Source organism: Podarcis bocagei, assembly GCF_964188305.1.
Source record: "Podarcis bocagei genome assembly, chromosome: 5".
In the NCBI taxonomy this organism is placed as follows: Eukaryota; Metazoa; Chordata; class Lepidosauria; order Squamata; family Lacertidae; genus Podarcis; species Podarcis bocagei.
The window spans coordinates 49619617-49643583 of record NC_138129.1 but is presented as its reverse complement, the minus strand read 5'-3'; the positions used below and the strand labels follow the sequence as shown (position 1 = coordinate 49643583).

At 44.5% G+C, this 23967-nt stretch overlaps 1 protein-coding gene across 1 annotated transcript in view; it reads right to left on the bottom strand.

Annotated features, from left to right (window-relative positions):
- Nucleotides 1-23967, bottom strand: part of CACNA1S (calcium voltage-gated channel subunit alpha1 S) — a gene marked incomplete at its 3' end in the record, with an annotated part of 56812 nt that extends 32845 nt beyond the window's left edge. The window contains exons 1-15 of the mRNA XM_081195523.1: nt 23611-23967; nt 17693-17798; nt 12201-12340; nt 10981-11114; nt 8503-8655; nt 8029-8234; nt 6988-7091; nt 6143-6291; nt 5821-5902; nt 4420-4580; nt 3431-3656; nt 2105-2312; nt 1550-1670; nt 616-730; nt 355-448 (exon numbers count right to left, since the gene is read on the bottom strand). Coding sequence (XP_081051649.1) covers nt 355-448; nt 616-730; nt 1550-1670; nt 2105-2312; nt 3431-3656; nt 4420-4580; nt 5821-5902; nt 6143-6291; nt 6988-7091; nt 8029-8234; nt 8503-8655; nt 10981-11114; nt 12201-12340; nt 17693-17798; nt 23611-23774 — 2163 coding nt within the window. The 5' untranslated portion in view covers nt 23775-23967. The remainder of the gene's footprint in view (nt 1-354; nt 449-615; nt 731-1549; nt 1671-2104; nt 2313-3430; nt 3657-4419; nt 4581-5820; nt 5903-6142; nt 6292-6987; nt 7092-8028; nt 8235-8502; nt 8656-10980; nt 11115-12200; nt 12341-17692; nt 17799-23610) is intronic.

The window sequence follows — 23967 nt, the reverse complement described above, 5'->3', positions numbered from 1 at the left end:
TGAAATCTTTCCAAATTTCGCAACACGGTTCTTCAGCCAAGAAATGTATACAGAAATGCACACACTAGCGTGAAGTGTGCATAAAAATGCATATATTAATTAAATAACATAAAAAATGAATTCTATTGGGGAAAATGGATTTGCAGGAATGTGTTTTTTTAGATAAACCTGCATAGAAAATTCACAGGAGAAATTCGTAACACAATGCTGATGAATTTTCATGAGGACTTTTAAAATATAAATTTGCAGACTGATGTGGAAATGTGGGGAACTGAACTCTGGATTGGAAAAGGGACAAAATGGAGAGAAAGCAATATTGACTGATTCACCCACTCCTAGTCACCCGTGGCTGACCTTGGCTGTGGTGGGCATTCCTTCTCCCTTGGCTTTCTGTTCCAGCTTCTTAGCCAGCAACTGCTTTTCCTCTTCTGACTTCTCCAGGTAACCTCTAGTGTGAAGAACCAAGAAAGCAAGAGGAGAGGGAAGTGAAGCCAAGGGGAAGCTATTATGGGGGGGGGGCAGGCAACACCTTACAGTTCAGCCAAGCCCCCTGTTGGGTCCCAGATGAGAACCCAGAGGTGGATATTGTCATGGCCACCAGGAGGCACAACTGACCGGCCCATTTTCTTTTTCTTCCTCTCTTCAGCTTTGGCTTTCTGGGCAGAGGTCAAAGTTTCAGCTTCAGCAAGGTTGTCCACGGCAATAGCCAAGAAAACATTGAGCAAGATATCTGGGTTGTGGGGAGCAAGGCTAAGGGATTATACAGTGTGAGTTTAGGTAATATAAACCTGAAGCCCTGAGCAATTTGCATCCAGGATATCCAAAGGACTCCCTGAGCCCTTCTATCCAAGCTTGATCACTGAGATCAAGAAATGCTGTTGGTTGTTCCCCATGTTTTAGAAGCTTGACTGGCTTCAGCAAGAAGTTGGGCATTTAGTATCCTATGCTATGAAGTACTCTTCCAGCACAGATTTGGCAGGCACCCTCATTTCTGACCTTCAGGTGGCTCTTGAACACTATGTCAACAGGCCTATTCAATGTTTTGATTGTTTAAGGTGAGCTAGTCACTTTTATGATCATTACATATTGTTTTATCTCTTTTGTACATGTGGTTGTACACTGCCCTGATATTTGACATGAGGGGTGGTCTCTATATTTATAAATAAATAAGACTTAAGAGCATGTTCTTAATAAGCTAATAATCCTAATAATGGGGTACAGCTTCCCACACCATTCAGTTTGGCAGGTAGAGCAGAATGAAAAGTGCAGGAAGCAGTCAGAAGAAATGGGAACCTCATTTCAGAAATGAGGATCCTGGTGTGCAGATTGTGTACTGGTCCTCATAGCCACATGCACACACCCATCTACTGTGTGGACAGAAAACGGACCAACATGAAATGCTGTCACCATGAAAAGCTGTGAGAAATACTTACATTGCATCTTATGGTGATGTTGAAAAATGAATACATGAGAATTCAGTGGATAAGAGCTTTTATCTGACTCTATGAATAGAGGACTCCATCCCCCTAATGGGGCAAAGAAAGGATACAATTCCCACAGACAAAGAGAACAATGAAGTAAATGCAGACCAGCACACCAGGGTAGACTGGCCCTCCATAAGCCATTATGCCATTGTACATAACAGAAGTCCAGTCTTCCCCAGTCAGGACCTAGAAGTAGACGAGAGAGATTTTAGCAGCAACAGGGTATCCTGAGCACAGCCATTGTATGAGGCCTGGCTTCTCCAACCTGGTGCCCTCCAAATGTTGTTGGATATCTGGTCCCATTAATCCCAGCCAGTACGGCCAATGGTCAGGGGTGATGGGAGTTGTTGTCCAACAACATTTGGAGGACAACAGGTTGGGGAAGACTGCATTAGGTTCTCATCTGAGTTTGAAGACCTCTTCGTTAAAGACCCTTTTCTCACGCCCCATTGTCCAAAAAGTCTATGCGTTCCCAAAGTTCAGACAATATCCCACAATTCACAGATTCCTATTTCCCCCATTGGTCACCCATTTTCTGCCAGAACTTAGTACAGAAGACAACAATTGTCACCTACAAAACCCTGCCCTTAAACTGGCTTATTAAAACCCCCAAGTTGTACCTGAAAGACAGTGATGAGAGCCTGAGGGAAGTTATCAAAGGTGCTGCGCCGTATCACTGTATCATCAAAGTCAAACCTCCCTCCGAAAAGTTGCATCCCTAATAGGGCAAAGATGGTCATGAAGAGGAAGAGGAGAGTGAGGAGGGAGATGATGGAGCGCACCGAGTTCAGCAGAGATGCCACTAAGTTGTTCAGAGAGGTCCAATACCTAGAGAGGGACACCAACGTTATGTGCACACCTATGTGAAGATGCTAAAATACTTGCAGATCCAAGAGCCAAGCTTTGAAGTGCAGCTTTCTAGCTAAAGACAGAGAATATAAATCATCCTAATGACTAATTAACTAAAACTAGTTATAATCTCATGGCTGCCATCTTGAATGCAGTTGAGCATGTGCAGCCACATCCAATAGGGCAACAAACTCAATTTATTTATTTACTTTTTTCACCCGCTCTTCATCCAAGAAGTGATGCCAAGGTGGGGTATGCCAAAGACTAAACAAAGACTATAGCAGCTCAAATAAAGGCATTAAAACAATATAGCATTGATCTGTATACGAGATATACTGTTGGCTGTATTAAGTACAGCTGCTCAGTGTGCTCAGTTGCAATCGGCAGGGAGATTGCTATGCCTGGATGACTCCATCTTCTGTTCTGCCATCTAATCTAGCTTGATACCTAACATGACTAGTTCCCAGGACTAGAGAAGCTATTTTCAAACATCATAGTTCATCCAAGGGAAAGTTTGACAAATCACTGCTCTCCACTACAGATACGTAGGCAGAGAACAGGGGGCAGATTTAATCAATTTGTTCAGCCTCACTCAGAGACACCAGGAGATGAAATCTCACATCTTCTTTTACTTTGTAGAGATGGACTTGAGGCAGGTAGCACACGGTGGTCACATGCACACCAAATATTTAAAGCACAGTGATACCACTTTAACAGTCATGGCTCTCCCCAAAGAATCCTGGGAACTGCAGTTCGTTAAAGGTGCTGAGAGTTGTTAGGAGACCCCTTGCAGAACTAGTTCCCAGCACCCTTAACAAACTACAGCTCCCAAAATTTTGGGGGTGGGGTAGGGTTTAACATGACTGTTAAAGTGCTATGGGAGTGCTTTAAATGTATTGTGCGGATGTGACCAACACTATGGCCACCAAATGAATACACAGGAGCTCTGCCAGATAGTACGAGAGATGGATCTAGTCTAGCATTATGTTTCCAAAACTAGCCTGATGCTTCTGTTCCGCTTTCAAGCCTCCTGCACCTCGCCAGGATGGCAAAGGTTCTGGAAGCCAAGTCCTATGAGAAATGGTTGGCATACTCACTTAGTTATTTTGAAGAGCCTCAGCAGGCGAATGCACCGCAAAACAGAGATGCCCAGGGGTGTCATGGAGGTAATTTCCACCAGTATGATCTCTAGGATGCCAGTGCACACCACAAGGCAATCAAAGCGGTTGAAGATTGACATGAAGTACTGTCGGAAGCCCAGGGCATACATCTTAAGAATCATCTCTATCGTGAAGAGGGCCAGAAGCACCCGGTTGGCAATATCTGTAAGCAGAATGATGAATGGACCAGATCTCCTCTGACCACGAGGAGCCCAATTCCTCTTCAGAGAGAGAGAGCATGAGGGTTGGGAGGAAGAAGTGGAGGTGGGAAGTCCAGAATTACTTCCTTCACTCTACTCAGCTCTCCTCTGCTGGGAAATAGTGCTTCCACTTGCAGAAGCCAGCTAACAGAAGTTGTTAAGAGTGCATGCAAGAACCAAGCTACCCGTTACATGTAGCGGGTGTATAATGTTAGGGGTTTGCGGGGGGAGGGGGTAGCCTGTATGCTGAGACCCTTCTAATTCCTAAACACAGCACATTTGAAAATCTAAGGTAGGGTTGAAACTTCTTGATAATGGCCCTCTAAATATGGGTTGTTAAGGTGGCAGGTAAGGAAATAACTGAGCAAAGTTCTTGCTGCTCTTGCATTTTGAATAACATTTTCCAGTTTCCAATTTAAATATATATGCCAATATACTTCCTGTCCCATGTTCCCCTGCAGTCTGTACAGTTTTCCCTTTGACTTTTGCCTTTCACACCTTAGAATCAACCTTTTACATTATGGTTAGGGCTAAACTATATTATATGCAGTTGCTGCTTGAGGCAAGAAGGAAGTATATTGGTATGGGAACATGTTTGGCATGGGGTTAAAGAGGGACTAGGGCACTGAGAAGCAGAAAGGAGGATCAAGCAAGGAAGTTTAGAATTGAGAGCATCACAGCACCACCCCCTGTTAATCAGAACCTTAAACAGAGTGCCCAACTCACCTTGAGCCTTGGTCAGCCAATCAGGTTGTTGGTGATGCTCAGTAGCTATTGAGATGGTGTTCAACGCGATAATCAAGAGGACAAACCAATAGAAAAACCTGGACTTAACCAGTTCGCGGCATTTCCTGCGGAGAAGACGGTTCGATCGCCGCCAGTGTCGACTAGAGAAAAAGGAGACAGTTAAAACCAGAATGGTGGCAGATGAACCCCTGAATATGGCTTCAGAACCCTACCTATTCTTAGTTTTCACTTGCTCTAGCGCCCGTGTTTAGAATTTCACAGGACTTTTGAAAAGCATCTCTCTTACTAATATGGTCGTTGTGGTGCAGCACTAAAGCAGGCCTGCAAAACACAACGTTCACCTTCTTCCCTGGGTATCTGAAATCTCCAGGATGGCTTCCAAATATTTAGTTTGTGCCTGTTTAAGGGGAGCATATAAGGCCTAACAAGGCCATCGAAACTGCAGGTGCAGATGGAAGAATAAATAATCCCTGTGGTCTCTGGGAGAAATTCAATGTTACACTAAGTTAAAGTACCTTAGCAGTGCGCTAGCTGTGCCAGCAGAATGGCTGGCACAAGGAAAGGCGGGAAGCGAGCATGGTTCTCGTGGTTGGTGGCACAACAGATAGATGGGGCTGCAGGGAGAAAATGCTTCCAACTCTATGATATACCCGCCAACATTTCTCTGATGAAAATAGGGACATCCTAGTCAATAATAATAATAATAATAATTTTACTATTTATATCCCACCCATCTGACTGGGTTGCCACTCTGGGTGGCTTCCAACATATATAAAAACATAATAAACATTAAAAATTTTCCCCATGCAGGATTGCCTTCAAATGGCTCAGGGGTAGGATAATTCCATAACCTCCAAAATTTCTCTGATAAAATAGGGACATCCTACCATACCCTCGAACATTTCTCTGATGAAAATAGGGATGTCCTAAAGAAAAGCGGGACGTTCTAGGATCAAATCAGAAACTGGGACGGCTTTTGCAAATCTGGGAAGTTCCTGGAAAATAGGGACACTTGGAGGGTCTGCTATGGTTCTTTGACTCTACAGTGTAAAAACACAAAGGGGTCTCAATCCTTCATTTACTCAATTGACAGAGATGATCTGACTGATACTGGACATCTCTGGCTTTGGGATTTAACGAGCATTGCATTAAAGAGATAGAATGAGAGAGATTGCTATGGAGTGCAGAAAGGTCCAACATGGGAAATATTTTGATTTTTTTAAAATGAAAATTCACATTTCCAAAGATATTGGGGGGGGGGGATTTGAAAAAAGATGTAAAAGTGATGCTCACAGCAAGATTTGAGAGCTTTGGGGCTCTTGCACTACAGCAGGACATGAGCATGTTTGGATTGCCATGCATGATATGCATGCTACTTACAAAAACAAAATCCATTTATTCATGCCCTCAATCTCATACAGACTCTCTGTCTCTGAGCCACCTTCGTCTGATGGCATCATTCCTGTGAAAGATGAAGAAAGGTAAGAAACCTGTTGTGTTATTTACAAAACTATTATCATCAAATGCTACGTAGCTCTGCAACTTTGCCCAGGCCTTCAATTTTCCTTCCTGCTTCCTAATCTCCTTTTCTCTCAGACTACATTTCCCAGCAAGCACTGCTCTCAGCCCTATTGATTCTAAGCAGTATCATCAACAGGCCAGAATAAACAAAACCAAAACGACAATCAAAAAAGCTTAGTACCCTCTCCACGTGTCCGGTCGCTATCCATGACTTCCGCATGGGTGATCCAGTCCATGTAGCCTTTCATGTCTTCCTCCAACTGCTGCTTCTCCCTCAGTTTCTGGAAGGTACCCCGTGATTTGGCTTTCTCACGCTCTTTGGTGAATTCCCTGGGGGGAAAACTCAGATGAGAACTTGTATGGCATAGTGATGGGTCAGGGAGTCGGTCCTGAGTTCAAGTCTCACTCAGTAGTGACTTGGTGGTTTCAGTCAAGCCACTAGCTCTGTGCTTTAAACACACAAACACACACACACACAACATCCCTGCTAGAATCTGGATCTAATTAAAGTGTCCTACATTACAAGGTGAAGGGTTAGAAGGATTACTAAGATAATAGCCTGGTTTGCACATCGTGTTAAGCCATACTTAATGTTTTGCTGTGGTTCAACATGAAAGAGCAGTGTGCTGGTTCATACTGCTGAAAAGTCCCTGCTTTGCTCCACCCCTGCTCCTGGCAGTGCCATGCTTGCGAAGTGTCCCCAGCCAGTCCAATATGTTGCAAGCAGAGCAACATGCAACTGCTTGAGTGTGCTCTATCCATGCTGCACCACAATATGTGCTCATATATCTATGATGTCCCTTTCAGGCCCTAGCATTCTATTGATGCATCAGGTCTGGCAGTGGGAAATGGAGCTACTGGAATATGGGACAAAGCAAAGGAAGCTTTCATGCATTTTTCCAGCAACATAAAAAAACCATCATTTCCTTATAGGACTTAAACTGTTTTAAGTCACATTCAGGACAGACTGCCATATTGATGCTGCTGAGAGAGTAGATATCATACCACATGCTGTGAGCTGCTTACCCACTTAGCACACCCAGGATCAGATTAAGGATAAAAAACGACCCAAGTAAGATGAGGCTGACAAAGTAGATCCAGGGCCATTCATTCCCAATGGCATCATTTACCTAAGGCAGAACAGAAATGTGATGATAATGATTTGTAAGGTGGTCCATATACATGGCACTCTGGAAATCTTCTACTTTCTGGGGAAAGGGCTGGAGAAACATACATGACAAATCTGGGAGTAGACCATGACTCATCCATCATACCTTCTTTTCCACTAAACAAAAACAAAAAAAATAAAAACCTGGGAGACCTGGTGGGTAAACCAAAGGTGAGGATGTGGACCCCTCCTAGATTTTCTGCAGTATCTGTTTTGACAAATTATTTCTTGTTTGTAAAGGTAAAGGTACCCCTGCCTGTACGGGCCAGTCTTGACAGACTCTAGGGTTGTGCGCTCATCTCACTCTATAGGCCGGGAGCCAGCGCTGTCCGCAGACACTTCCGGGTCACGTGGCCAGCGTGACGAAGCTGCTCTGGCAAGCCAGAGCCGCACACGGAAATGCCGTTTACCTTCCCGCTAGTAAGCGGTCCCTATTTATCTACTTGCACCCGGGGTGCTTTCGAACTGCTAGGTGGGCAGGAGCTGGGACCGAACGACGGGAGCGAGTCCTAGGCGCTGAGGTTTTACCCACAGCGCCACCCGCGTCCCTATTTCTTGTTTGAGTCAGTGCTAATTTCAAAGGTAGGTATGTTGTTCACTCTAAGTGAATGTTTATGAGGTTCCAAATATCTTATACTTTTGGGGACTCCTCAAACTGGAGCCCACACTTTAAGGATCTTCTAGAACTTGATGTTTAGCCTGTGCAGACAGGTGCCCTAACTAGGGGAATGCTCTGCATGTGGGGTGACCGATTTACTGAAACAACAGTGTCATTCTGTAGTGAGCAAGTCCACTACCCAGGAGATGACATGACTACATGCCCATAGTTCCTCATCCCCTACATTTTGCAAAAGAGCCCTACGTTATCTTCCTCCCTTCCTGCCCAAAGCTTAGCCTACCCAGTAGAGGACTTCAGTCCAGCTTTCCATGGAGATACACTGGTAGACAGTCAGCATAGAAAACCCAAAGTTATCAAAGTGGGTGATGCCATAGTTGGGTCCTGGCCAATAGCCCCTGCACTCTGAACCAGGAATAGTGCAGCGGCGCCCATGGCCTGAATTTGTACATGGAGATGGTTTTTCATTTTCCACGGTTGCAATAATATCTAAGGAAGGAAACAAAGGGACATATGTGAGGCTCTGTCAGGGTAGCTTGTGCTCACTGTTATCTGTCTATTTTAGCATGTACCCCTTTCTCCAGTTCTAATGGAAGCAGTTTCAGAGGATGCAGCAGGCTTCTCGTTTGCATCTACTTCCTGTTTATGCAAGAGCACAAAAGGCAGATATTTTGCCTCATAGATGTAGCTCAAGGTGATGCCCCAGACCCCTCCTTGCAGCTTTATAAATTATGAGCAGATCAACTGCACCCCCTACCTGTTCCATTGTAGTAGCAGGTCTTGTGCATTTTGCCCTTGAAGAGCTCCTGCCCCATAATGGCATAGATGACAAGCATGAAGACAACAAGCACAGCAATGTGGATCAGGGGCAACGTCGCCTTGACGATTGAGTTCAGTACCACTTGCAGACCTGTAAGAGGAAGGAAGAGAGCAAGCTGTTCATACCATCTTTATTCTATTGACTGCATTGGAGATGGGGAACCTGTGGTCCTCCAGATGCTGTTAGACTCCAACTCCAATCAGCTAAACTAGCATGGCCAGTGGTGAGGAATGGTGGGAGTTGGAGTCCAACAGCATCCAAAGGGCCATAAGTTTCCCACCCTTGCACTACATCTTTCTGCTTTCCAGTTGCTGCCATATACTGTCATATGATCCCATCTACAATTTAACCTTCTAACCTCATGAGCACTGACCTGCATTTCGTAAGGGAGATGTGGTGACTTCTACAAGACTGTGCAATAAATAAACAGTGGTGCTATGAACATAGCAACAAACTCATCGGGGGGGGGCAGGGCTTGTGCTATTTTTCGGTTTTCCCCAGTTTTACAGCTGGGTGGGTAGTTGAATCTTCCTTCAGCAATGGTCATGGGACAAAACTTCCCATGGGGAATTTATTAGTAGGCACTTGTCAGGGACTGGGCAGAGGAGGAATGGTGGAGACCTTCTTCCTATCCTGACCCTTCCAGTGAGGAGGAATAGGAAGACAGTATAGATTTACAACAGGGGCTTGAGGGAGGTCACAGCCCAGAGGCAGATGAGGGGAAAAGCTGGGAAATCATGGGAGAGCCAGAACCACTGGCGGAGGAAGAGGAGTGGGGGGGAGCGCATCCCCCCCCAGCCGCATGATCCCGGTGGGGTGCCGTTGTGGCTGCCCCCCACCCACACTGGGCGCCACACCCCCGCAGGCGGCGTGCCATGCCCCCAGGATGTGCACCACACCTCTGCGGGTGGTGTGCCACGCCCCCAGGATGTGCACCACGCCCCTGTGGGCAGCGCGCCATGCCCCGGGATACGTGCCAGCCCCGCCCCCACCTGCTCTCCACCCCCCTGGTGCAGGAGCATGAAGCTCCACCACTGGCCAGAACAACACCCAGCTGACACATTGTCATTAGAAAGCATTCCAGACCCTCCATCTCCCAGAACCCAGCGAGCCTTAAAAGTAGGAGAGCAAAGAGCTCAAAGACAGAAGGCACGTAGCAGCACCCGTAGAGGAGACGATGAGAATGATGGATGAGGTAGTGGGAAAGATGGTGGGGTGGAGATTCACTAGGGACAATGCCATTATCCAAGAGGCTGGGTTCTATAGCCTCTCTCTGTAAAGATTGAAATAAAAAAGGACAGTAAGAAACTTTTCCTTTGCCTTTATATTTTCCTGGGCAACCAGCCAGGAGCTGCTGACAGCATCCTGACAGCACTGGGCACAAGTTATGGCATATGGCACAAACAGCTGTATCCTTCAACACCTCACTGCCACTGCCCCATCAGCACCTGCCATCTGAGGCAGAATCCTAGCTTTGCCTCATGGTAGGACTGGCCCTACCTGGGAGAAGTTTCCAACTGCTATACCCTTTCTGTAGCAACAAGGCTGCTCTTTTCTTTCAGGAGTAAGCAGAGACTAAAGTCAGACTCATGGTGCTGCTGCTCTTGAAGATGAGGAAGAGAGAACAGAATGCTACAACACCTTCAGCCTCCCATTCACTTTTAGCTGATGTCAAATAATGTGCACAAAGTTAGTGTCACAGGCAAACTGCATTATTTTGAATCAGGCTATTGGTTCATCAGTGAATTGTTTAAACAGTATTGTCAACACTGGGTGGCAGCAGCTCTTCAGGTTTTTCAGAGAGGAATCTTTCCTAGCCCTTCACAGAGGTGCCAGAGATTGAACCTCGGCATTCAAAGCATGTATTCTACCACTGAGCCACAGCCCTCCTTTTGGTGAAGCAAATAACACAGAAGTTCCTGCCATCGTAGTCACTGCTCTCCATGAATCAACAAATTGAGCCTTTAGTGTTTGTCAGTTACCTAGACTCAATTACTGTTTTGGTTGGCCATATCTGTTCTCTCTTCCAAGGCTACCTCACTGCCCCCATGAGTGTTTGGATGTGATTAAATACTTTTCAAACTCTTTGAAGGCCAACCTGCAGGTGTCACCTGTTCTAGTTACTTGGCATAGCCTGTTACAGTTTCCTGCTCCTCACCCCAAACAATTTAACATAAGAACATAATCCATTTTTATTTCTTATTTCTCTGATTATCAATGGAGTCATGGATAGTCAATGGGGTGCTCTCTGGATGTTGTTAGATTCCAACTCCAGTCAGCCTCAGTGATGGCTGCAGTCCAATGATATCTGGAAGATATCTGGCTACCCCTGGCTTAAGGGAGTTGTGTCCAGTCATCATTGTTCTAGCCTTCTGCCTGCATCCACTCATCTAACCCAAAGGACATTTCACCCACTTGGTACTCCTGACACCAGGCGTAGGGGCCGCAGCACCCGAAAGGCTCTCAGGGCTTTGACATCAAAGCCACCCTGCCCACTGAGAAGGGCGCTTTCTATTACGCTGACTCTCTCCAGGATCACTGTGAAGACTCTACAAGACAATGGACAAAGAAAATGGTGAACAAGGGACAGGAGTGTGGTGGGAACTATGCAGATGCAGCAAGAGGCAAATAACGAGTTAAAGGGAAAGTTTTTAGACACCTCCCCATGATGTTCCCAGGAGGAAAGGAAGCTTGGCTCCTATGGCTTCTGCAGCCACAGTGTGCATGTTGCAGCTGTTGCATGGAGGCTACTTTTAAATCACTCCACATAGATTGAGTCCTGTGGGAAAGCTCTGCAATAGAATGACAAAAATAAAATAAAAAATAGCCTGATTTGCACACGGTGGGGCGCTGCACAAAAACAGCTCGCCACATCAGCAACCGCACGAAGCAAGGGCAGCATAGGCCAATATGTGTCATGGCTGAACCTCACCGCATTTCTGTGCTATATTAACTGGGTGATGCAGAAAAATACTAACTTCATCACCTCACTTCTCTGCAGCACACTGATTAGTAACTGAGCAGGCAAAACTGTATATTCTGGGTTAAAAGTCCGGCTCTGCTCTAAGCTGGAGTGCCTGGTTGGTCTCACAGCTGAGTCATAAGGTTCAGCAAGTGGTAGCCTCATATGCCTCATACCATACTTTACTACTTTTATTTGCAGTTTGTACAATGTTTAAAACTCTAAAAAGAAAAAAAGCTACAACTTACTGTGCAATCCTCAAAATGCCTATCCAGAAGCAAGCCCCATTATATTGCAATCCTATAAATGCTTACCAGGGAGCAGTGCTTTTTTTCTGGGGGTACACAAGGGTGCGCATACCACTAAATATTATGTGAATCTTCGTATTTTTGTCCATTTACTGTATTTATTTTCCCCGATTTGAACTATAAAATGGTGATTTTCTTGAGTCAAAATGAGATTACCCCTAAACATGGTTGTTGGTTTTTTTTAGCGGAAAAAGCACTGTCAGGGAGTAAGTCCCACTAAAGTCAATGAGACTTACTTCTGAGAAGACATATATATAGGATTATACTGTTAATGTGCTTTTAGCATTTATTTGAATATGTTTAACATAAATTTCTAATGAAATCTAGACATACACACAGACAGAAATAAAACTGAGCTTCTTTACCCCAAAAATACTATTGTGAAATCCAGCACATTCCAGCCATTTCGGAGGTAGGCGTCTGCATGGAATAAAAATCCATAGGCAATTATCTTTAGCAGTGCCTCAATGGCAAATACTGTGAGAAAGAAGTATTCTAGCTTCTCCTGCAAGACAGAGAACGGGAGAGGGAAGATGGGCAAGATTAGTGATATAGATTACAGTCTCAATCAGATTGCCACGCTCTGGTTCCCTTCCCTGCAATACTTTGGACCACAACTCCCATCAGCCAACACATTTCGGCCATAACAGCTCTGCGCTATCTCAAAATTCATCGGAGCAGTTGCATCGTAAATCCATAATTTTCCAGGTATTGCTTGGGTCACAGTGGCATTTCCTCTTCCTTTTATACAGCCTTCCACACTATCAAGTATACCTTGGTTCCTGTTTCCTTTAAAAGACTGGGATAGGGAAGCTCAGGCCTGAGGGCCACATGCAACCACCAGGTCACTCTATTTGGCCCTCAGGACTCCCCCCAGCCACACCTCTCACTGGCCTTGCCCAAGTATTTTTGCCTCCATAGTGTTTTGTCCTTAAAGTCTGTTAGCGCCTCTTGCTTGTCTGGATGGAGGATTGAGAGGGATAGAAAGCAGCCTACTGCACACAGGTAAACTTTACATTCATTGTTCTGCCTGCTTTCACCTCTGACCCCTGTGTCATTGGCATGTAGCCCTCAAAAGGGTTCTCAGAAGACAATGCAGAAAATGGTTCCCCACCACTGATACAGGAAAACACAAATGGCCGTTGCTTTTCCCCTAGATCAAGATGAAGGAACAATCCCAAATGCAATCCCAAATGGGATGTCCCATGACATCCCAGAATTACAGAAGTCATCCTGGTTTCTGATTTGATCCTAGAATGTCCCATTTCCACCACCACCCCCTCCAGTGCCGCTAACGAGCTCAGGGAAGAAAATGAACCGGCGCCTGCAGTGGTGTTGCACTCTCACATGAGCTAGCTGACTCACGCGGCAACACAGCATCAAAAGCATGTGTTTTCATCAGAGGGATGTTGGAGGGTGTGTGTGTTTTATGTACATCAAAGGGTCTTAAAGACTAACTGATCCATTGTAAAAGAAGCTTTGGCCTTTTGAGGACTATTTAAGATTGTGGGCCTTTTATAATTCTACAGCTTCCTTATTCATCAAATGCTAAGTAACGTGTTGCATACAATGTGATGCCAATTACACAGCCATATAATTGACGTGGGGGTAATTACAAATATGCATGTTAACCAATTACTGAGAACTTTTCACTCAAAAGCATGCTGATAGAGTGTAAATCCAATCAGCATGCATACTACTGTGCCTTGATCTTAATTTAAAGCTGGATAAGTCTTGTTATGAAGTAGTTTCCAGGGGGTAGCCATGTTAGTCTGTTGCAGCAAAAACAACAGAAATATTGCAGTACCTGACAGACTAACAAATCTACAATGCCGTAAATTTGCCCACTTTGTCAAATGTATTCTTTCATCCACTTTATACATCTGATGAACCAGATTGTAGTCCACAAAAGCTAATGCCATAATACATTTGTTAATTTTTAGGGTATCGCCAGACTCTTTGAAATGTAAGAGTAGTCAATATTAACTAGAAAGCTCAACTAATTATTCAAGATGCTGGGTGGTTTTCAACTAAGTTTAACTCGGAATAGACACATTGAAATGGACTTAAACTTGATGCCCCACTAAGGGCTCGTCCATACTTAACACTTGTCCTGTGCTTTCTAGACATGGGTTTGAGCGGTTTTCTGTTTGCCTCACAGGTTTCCCCCAGGAAAACCTGCCCTTTAGCACTTAATTGGAGCAAATGCGAATCTACAGAAAACCCAATTCACGATTGCTCCCATTTAGCAGTAAAGATCAGATTTCCCCATTTTGCTACAATCTATACAAGATGGATTCATGCTGACAGATTTTTCATGGAAGTGCATACCATATTTTCAGCCAATCATTCTTTTTAGAGTTGCCATCCCATCGGGGGGGAAATAACGGCTGGCCCTTGCGATGCCACGGCAGCACTTTTCCCCCTGGCGCCGTTGAGCCCGCCCTCACTTAAATATAGTGCACCCACCTCACAGAACACCAGTTACCCGAATTCCTACAAACTATCCCAGATTATCTTGTGGGGGACTTGTGTGAGGGAAAACTTAATAATTTGGAGTCTCAGGCAGGATTTGATGAAATAAACAAGAAATGTTTTATTAAACATAGGAAGTTCATGACACAAAGTGGGTAAAACATAGGATACTTCAGATTATAATGTTATTTCACTTCAGTTCTTTCTCTGTTGTTGCACAGCTGTTGCCGCTTAATACTTTGGTTCTTAAACAAGGTGGTATTTTCTGTCAGTTACACACCCCTTTGACAACCCTATTCCTGAGGTACTCCAAGTAACAGACCCAAGAGATCACCACACCCCTCTTAACTGGTTTGGGAGTCCTCTCCTTTTGCAGAAGTATTTTTCCCCTCCTGACTAGAATGAGTCCTCAGTAGACTGTATTCTCACAGCTTCTACTTCTCCTGGCTCAGCCTCAGCCTCCTAGTTAATTCCTGGCCTATTACTCTTACAGGACACCACACACTGTCCTTCACACTAAGCTCAGAGACTCCCTTCTCTAGCTTGTGATATATTCCTCAGAGTGGATGTTTCTACACAGAACCAACTCTCTCTCCTCTCACTCACTATCTCCCAACCTCTATCCCAACCTAACAGACTGTCTCTCCAAATCCTCTCCTTTTCAACTCCCCCTCCTGGAACCCCACCAATCCTAAGATGCTGTTTGTTCACCATTTGCTGGCAGGGAAAAAGAAAAAGTAAACACTTAGTGACCCAACCTGCCCAGCAAAACAAACTTTTCTGTCACGGTCCTCTCTCCCTTTTTTGGGGGGGTGGGGGTTTAATTGCCCCAAAGGTAAGGGCAAATCTGCTCCTCATTTCTCTGCAAAGCCTTGGAGATAATATGACTTGGCTCCCTTCCACAGCATCCCTTTTGCTTTGGCTCTCAAATGGAAGCAATATTAATCTGGTTTTGTGTTTTTATAGGGGGACCAATGGATTCTCTCGCCATCTGGAGTGTCCCTGGACCAGCACTCCATTGAACAACTCTGCATCCCTGCCAGCACTTTATGGCATGGGAGATGTTACCCAGCAAAGGTAAAGACAGAAGGAAACTGGGGCAAAGAAGCTGCAGACTAGCTTTAAAGCCTGGTCCATCCTTCTTGACCTGATTGTTGGCATGGTTACCTTCGCCTGTCACAGCCTAGAATAGTTACTGTGGTTGTACTTTCCTTCTCCCAGCATTCATACCAGAGGCCGCTGTTGCCTTCTTCTCCCTCACAGCTGCAACTGTCCGTCACCCTAAACTCCCCTCAGGGTTGCCAGGGCCCCTTCCCTGTCAGGCTTTGCATGTTTCAGAAAGAAGCAGACTGAAGTTACCTAGAGTTATTCTTTCTTTATATATTTTGCACTCATTCCCAAGACAAGACCCTTTCAAGTGTCTCTTAACATACAGGCAAGGCTGGTTTCAGGGTTTGAATGACAAGGGGGTGGAGAAGGCCCTTATGTTTTTTGACGGTCCTCTTGGTTTTAGAAGGCTATGGAGGATGGGTGGGCATAATCTGGGTAAAATTGGGGAGAGGCAAGGGTAGTATTTGTGGAGTCCATTAAAGGCCCCCAAGGCCAGTCCTAGACATTTTGCTTCCTCAGATGACACCTGCTCCCCACTCCACATACAGAAGCCAAATAAACACTGGTGATGGGACAGCACTCCCTACAGCACTTGAGCTATTAGGTTAGTTCAGGGCACTCAGAAGATGCCATGGGACAAAAGGCTGAAATTAGTAAGGGTAAGTGGCCCAGGAGGAATAGCTGGGGGCTGCAAATGTGCCACCTGAGGCAGGTTACTCACTCTGCCCAATAGTAGGGCCATCCCTGAAGGCCCCCCTCACTTATCCTCCATGCTAATTGGCGGTTCTGCTAACACACAGTTCACAATTTGAAACAGCTTCTTACAATAGAACTACTAAATTCCAACTAGCACACGGTTCCTGTTTATTAACTCAGTGGGTCCTAACTGGGCTCTCATGTCTGAGTGATGGGGGGGGGGCATGTTAGCATGCAACTCGGACAGGTCTCCTTTGCCTTTAATAGCTTGAAGAGCATGGGGAAGTCTGACAAATGCAGCAGGGCTGGTGACTGGGACAGTCTGCTCAGCATTTCCTTGCCTTGTATCTTTCTATGAAACAGCAGCTCTATGTTGGATGTCTTTTAGCAATTCCAGTTATTTAGGAAGACATTCCACACCTGGGAAGCAAATGTTAGCCAGAATACTGAAGCAAATTCCTTTAGAACATGCCCTGAAGAGGCTGAATTATTTCTCTCTTTTTGATATTTTATGGGGGTTGTTACTGTACAGAATCAGTACACAAAATTGTTAAATATTAACAGAAAATTCATATTTTCCTTATGCAACTAGACACAGCATTTAGGAAGGGTGCAAGCAGTCTCTTACACACAAATGTTGCAGACCACATAAAATTATTCCTCTGTAGTACGTATTTCACTAGTAATTACAAAGTATAAAAAGTAAAAACAGCAAAAGTCCTTTAAAATGTCTCTCCCCCTCACCCACAAAGAATAGGTCTTTGAATCTGTCTGTGAATCCTGCCCTCCCTAGGCACACTGTCCTTTGCGCAACTAAATTATGCATCAGTGTGTGCAACTAATACATTCTTTCATTCTCATTCTCTCTCTTTCCCCGTTCCCATGTTCTGCTTGATGATTGTCAACTATCACAATATTCAACATTACAGAAGAGGCAAGCTAAGAATATAATGGACTGGGCTTGCTATGGATCAACTTTCTCTTTCAGAGAACATATGCAGTTGTATTCCAGATGATCCATCCCTGAAGTTTCCTTCTTATCAGTGAAGCCATGGAGGTCACCTCTCCCCAATGCATTTTGAAGAAATGCAGGGAAAAGACAAAGAATATATTTTGGATGTGACATTGTTATGAAAGAAGAGGAATTCCAAAGCACCCCATTCTTGAACAGTAAGGTGGAACTATTTTTATGCTTGTAGACAAAATTTTGAAAATGATTGGGCAGAGAAAACAATTGAATCCCCACACTCTGATCAGAAATGGCCAGGTGAAACTTCCAATGGACAGAAAAATGGCAAGAATATGGTACACTTCCTTTCCCCTATCTATTGTCCCAAGATGCAGTTGACCAAATATATCTGTGCACAAAACAAGGTCATACAGTAGCTTGAGGTTTGAGATTTTGTACATTAAATATTAGGGACAGGGGATGATCTTTCTAATGGTGCCTGTCTGAGCAAATACTATGAAGGTAGCTTGGAGCGTCAGACACTGAAAATAAGTAATGGCTCGAGCCAGGGAGTGAAGCACTCCGAGAGAACAATAGCAAACAGAAATAATAATAGGAATTTCTTACCAGTCTTGTGTTTGCTTTGTTGGTGTCATCTTCAGGCATGGGCACGTAGATCGCCAGTGCAATGCAATTGGCAAAAATGGTCAGCAGGATGATGGTCTCGAAAGGTCTGTGGATGCTTGCTAAAGAAAATCTGGTCACTTAATATTGCAGCATGAACCAGAATAGTTAAAAACCATTTAGAGGGCATTCGTGTTAATAACAAATGTTAATTAAAGAGGATTGGGAAAGGCCATCGCAGATGAGAAGACTGAGCCAGAAGATGTTAAGAAAGAATGATCCTTATGGTGCTGGTCTTAATAATTATTTTATGTAAAATCTCATCTCTTTCTGGTGCTTAAATATATACCCTTTAAAATTACACATCACATTGTCCCACTAAGTTCCAGGTGTCTTAGAACACCAAGCATGTCAGACAAACAGCAACATCACAAAAAAGGGATGGGAGGGAAATTCAATTCAGTTAACATTTAAAGGTGAACCTACCTAATATACACTCTCTGAAATAATATGTGAAATGACCCACAACCATCCTTTGAAATTCACACTTCTTTTAAATTAGCCATGCAATTCTACAGCCAAGTAATGTGTACAAAAATCCATGTACTAGGGTAAAATAGGCACAAAAATGCATATATTAGTGAAAATAACAAAATGTGTATTTGGTATGCAATATGGCGTACAAAAATGTGCATATTAGGAGAAATTTGCATTAAAATGCAGGTGGTTTTTTAAAAGGACCTTTTAAAAAAAAATAAATCGCAAACTGATGCAAAAATGTGGAGAACTGAAAGATGAGAAAAATGAGAAACTGAGAGAAACCAAAATGGACAGAATCATCCAGACTGTATCTAGCCATGATTGATTATTTTCTGGGTGCAGTACAGTTTACAAGGTGCCCAGAGTAGTTCTGAGGGCATGTAAGGTTGTTGGAGATGTGTATTAAATGTCACTTGATGCAAGCTCTCCCTCTGTCCACCTCTCTCTCTCTCTCTCTCTCTCTCTCTCTCTCTGTGTGTGTGTGTGTGTATGTGTGGATCTTCTTCCCTGTTTGTGGTGATCGATCCCTTGACCTTCCCAATGAGGAAATGTTTCTTCTCCCTCCCCTATACCCCAGAGGCATAAGAACCCACTCAATCCTCTCACCTTCAAGGTTATACTAGTCCCAGCATGCTGCAGTTTGTATGTGTACAAAGGGTAGGTACAAAAGGCAGCTAATGGAACAAACCCAGACTTCAATGCCATGAGCGAGCGTGGTAAGGTGAGGCTTGGTGGTTGAAGTAGAACAACAAGGAGTTCTTGGAAATCAACCTACATGTACAGTATTTAAAATGCAAAACTTTTTTAAATGCAAAACTGTACACGCTCAGAGCATTTATCCTTTCCCCTCCTTGCCAGGTCTGGAAAACTGTTGTTTGTTTGTTGCCTTAACATATCAGAAACACAGAAGCAGTCATAAAGTTGGAATGGTGGTGTGGCAATAGCAGCCCCGCCAAGTATCCCAATTTTCCAGGGACATCCCTAATTTAGATAAGCTGTCCTGGTTTCTGATTTGATCTCAGAATGTTACACTTTTCTTTAGGATGTCCCTATGTTCACTGGAGAAATGTAGGAGGGTATGGAGTTATCTGACCCCCGAGCCGTCTGAAGGCAATCCTGTATAGGGGAGTTTTTGCAATGTTTCATGTTTTATTATGTTTTTATATATGTTGGCAGCTGCCCAGAGTGGTTGGAGCAACCTAATAAGATGTGTGGGGTATAAAAAGCGAAATTATCATTACAGAATGGGACGTCCCTATTTTCATCCGACAAATGTTGGAGGGTGTGGAATAGAAGGTGAATTTAAACTGTGTGCTTCACATCTGAAGCAATACGTAGGACCACCTAAAGCCCCTCCCCACTCCCAAGACTATTATGCCCAGGATCTGAAATTCTCTAGCTGCACCACTGAGAGGAGACAACTATGGTGGCTTTGATGATAAGAAACGGCCGTGCATCAGCTATTAAGGCTGCAATCATGAGCTGGTGGTGAAATATGAAGGCAGTTCAACCACTTTGTCCTGTGCTCTGCCAGCAGAGTGGAAGCATGAGTGGGGAATCCTCCGTCCATTTCTGGGCTTTAATTTGAAAACAAAAACCCAAACTTTACTGGACACACTTGCAGGGAAAGGGGAGGTAGAAATTAACTCATGTTCAGGAGTGTGACAACATTTCCCCCCAATTTGAAGACATGTTTGGGAACTGGGATGGCCCTGGAAAAGGCATATACATTTTGCAGTAGAATTCTCCTTTGATGCTTCGCCCATTCCTAGTTTACATACAGAGGGCCTTCTCAGTAGTGGCGCCCGCTCTGTGGAACGCCCTCCCATCAGATGCCAAGGAAATAAACAACTATCTGACTTTTAGAAGGCATCTGAAGGCAGCCCTGTTTAGGGACATTTTTAATGCTTGATGTTCTATTGTGCTTTTAATTCTGTTGGGAGCCACCCAGAGTGGCTGGGGAAACTCAGCCAGATGGGTAGGGTATAAATATGTTGTTGTTGTTGTTAAGTTGGATCCTCTACATCCGAACTGCTGATTGGCACACACCCTTTGGGGCTCAACAGACATTGAGCTCTGATGTAAACTGGGCCCAGTTCATTGGAAGATCTGGCAATCACAGGGAGAGAGGATCCAACATCAGAATTCTGTCTCCAGCATTAGAGGAGCAGGCCCAATCTATCCCATGGCCCCTGGGGCACCCTTACAGGTGCCATAGGATTATACCCTAAGTGTTTGGGGGTCTACTACAACCACCACCACCTTGCATTCAGGCTTCAGCAGAGATGAGGAGCAGGGAGATGGCTTTACTTAATAAGTACACTTGAGATAAGCATATTTAAAATGTTTTCTGGGTGTATTGTGCAACTTGTCATTGATGCAATAATGGCGCATTAGTAGTGGGTTTATACGGGACTAGCCACACACAATTCTGCTTTATTAGTTGTTCTGCAGTGCTTTCCCACTGTTATCACATCATTTCTATCTGGTGGGGTGGCACTTTTGCACTATGGAGCAACAAAAGGGACCGAAAAACAAGAACAAACCTGGAATATTTGTGATATAAAAGCTACACAATTTCCGCAGGAAATTATGGCACCTTGGAAATGAAGCAGTATGGCCACCCTGAAACATTTGTGGGTATAAACAGTATTGAAAGTGGAATCGTGTATGGCCCCAGCACGCACACACACACACACACAATACCATTGTGAGCACAATAAATGCTCAAGAATGGGCAATAAAAAGGACGGGGGTGGGGAGACTCTCCATATGCAACAGTGGGACATACTATATTATATGACTCTTCTACTGCAGCTGCTATTTTGATTCTGAAGAATCAAAGGATCTTTAGCGCTAGGAGTATGAATTGTGTTATAATGTAAAGCATGCGGTAATGGTCACAGTGGACACCATGTTTTCATAGCCATTGAAGCTGTTATTACATAAGAATGAGCAGGAAACAGAAGCAACCATCCATCCAAGGAAAGAAACAATGATACTACCTGGAGAATCCCTGAAAACTTTAAAAAAGGGGGGGTCCACTATGTATTGCCATTAATTATTAGTAGAGTTCAGCATATGCGGTAGAGGTGAGTCTACTCCTACGTTATTGGATTTGGATGTTTTGTAGTTAGGATTAAAAGGTTCAGCACCACACAAAATGGAGCTTAGAGAAAAGAAAAGAAAGAAAGTGAGAGTGAGAAAGAAGGGGAGAGCACAGGAAGGGGCCTTATACAGAGTCAGACTATTACTTCATCTAGCTCAGTATACCAACACTGACTGGCAGTGGCTCTCCAGTACAGCCTTACCTTGGTTGACGAACGGCTTAGTTGCCGAATGTTTCATCTCCTGAACGATCGAAAACTGGAAGTGAGTGTTCCAGTTTTCGAATGATTTTTGGAAGCTGAACACCCAGCATGGCTTCTGTGGCTTCCAATTGGCAGGAATCAGAAGCCACACCTTGGTTTTCGAATGGTTCTGGGAGTCAAACGAACTCCCGGAATGCATTCTGTTCATCAACCAAGTACTCTCCCAGGCCTACATGCAGATGCCAGAGCCAGGGATGTTCTGCATGCAAATGAGATCTTCTCCTATAGAGCTATGTCCCATCCCCATTATGCAACAGCGTACACTTTAACACAAAAAGAAATACAAACTTCTGTTGTGCCAAGTGAACAAATGGTTTGTAGGAGGGAATGCAGAGAGAGAGAGAGAGAGAGAAACTTCTATTCCTTGGCAAAGTAACAATGAAATATGAAACACCAAAATAAACATTTCCATGCAACCAGAAAGCATATTTCCACTGTATAAGTGCTCAATTTGATTTCAACACACTTCCAGTCCCAAATTTTAACACACTCAGAATTTCATTTGCCAGGACCAAGGAATGTACTTAGGAGAAGGATCTAAGTTTAAGAGAGGTGATGTTGTACCAACCAAATAGGGGAAGAGAGCAAACTGAACTTTAATATTATGTACAAATTCAGTACAATGTGCACAATACTCAAACACATTTCAAGATGAGGTTAGCAATGGAGATGAGGCGTAACAACTGGTGGGTGGAAAGCAAAGAGTAGCTGTGGTGATGGAAGAGATGGAGATTTGAGTGTTGTGTATACTCTGGCATGTTAGAACACACTCACTGATTCATTCCAGGCAATTCAGAGCATCTTCCTGCATTGACATTCCTACTACCTTAATCAGGCCCCTGCAAATGTTCACTCCCTTGTGAAAGTGTCCAAACCAGTGTCCTATTAACTTCATGCTTTCCTTACTACTAAAACTATTACCTAGCATGTACAGACTATGTGATAATGCACATTCAGTGCTGGATGCAGGCGCTGTTCACACAACACTGTCCTCATGTCATTCTTGCCCACACTACTGATCTAAAACACATTCTTGCAGGAATGGCTTTCATCTGCTTTATGCTGAGAATGCACTTCTCAAGTGCTTGCTGCCACCAGGCTAGTGATTTGTTCCTTAAAGCTAATCTTCACCATCCCAAGTTATAGTGTGTCACAAGCAGAGAGCAGGAGACAATAAGCAACCACAAAGCAGAGATGTCTATGCCATTCGAGAAACAGATTGGTAAAACAATTCAGAAGGCTCCAGCAAATGAGTCAATTTGCACACTACCAAGATAGGAAAAAGAAAGGGAAAAAATCCTCACAAGGTTAATAGCCAGTCTGACTTGGGGGAAATTCTTTCCTAACATCAAATATGTGGAGCTGTTAGAGCCTGAGCCTGAAGCAAAACTAGCCTGTCCAGAAATGTCGGAGACATTATCAGTGGTCTTTGAGCAGAGGACTTTCCTGCTTAACACTCGTTGACTTCAGCTGTCAAAAACTTAAAGATACAAGATGGGGAGGGGAGGCTGTTCCTGAACTCATAGTACTCCAGTTGAGGATCCAGATGAAAGAACCATCTTAAGCCTCCCCAGTTCCGTTTTGAAACCCATGCAATTATTTGCATCCGTGACTGTTAGATAAATGATTCCAGGACTGTATATTTCTAATAGTCAGGGACCAGGACTGTGTTAGTAGAAAAGCTCTTGGTTTACACTCACATCCACACATCCACTTGGCAATACAGACCAGAACCAGTGCTTTCCCCCTTGAGTTCTTCCCTGCACCACCCCCACCGAGAGCCTCTCTGTGACAGAGATAAATGCCAAGATCAGTTGCTTTTGAGCTCTTCTTAAGGCGGACATAAAAAGCAACAGCTGCTAGGTAGAGCTTAGAGGTTTACAAGAGGGTTTCAGCGCTAGCAAACATCTCCCAGCCCTTCCTCCAGTTATCAGCAACCGCTCTCTGCGCATGGCTGCTGCTGGGCTCCAGCTTAGAGACAACCCCACCGCCGCTTTCCTCAAAGGATACTTCCATTCCACAATGGCGATGCAGGCCTTGCGCACTGGGTTCTGGAGGGTGAGGCAGAATAGAGAGCGGAGAGGCCTGGGGGGAAGCTCCAGAGCTGCTTTCTTGGCCTTCTCCTTCTGTTGCTTTTTCTTCTGGCTGTCATCCTGGCCAGAAGTGGGCTCCATGGTGACTCTTCCCCCGCTAGTTGCCTACTCCAGCCAGGCTTGGCTTACTGGGCTCCCTCCTCTCCTTCTTCTTCGCCTTCGCCCCGCAGCCAAGCCCCCTTCCTTAGTCCAAGGGAGGCTGAAGCCCCCTCTGGGTCCCTTTTCGGCTCGGTGCAGTGTGGGCTGCGGCGGGGCTGGAAATTGCACTCCCACA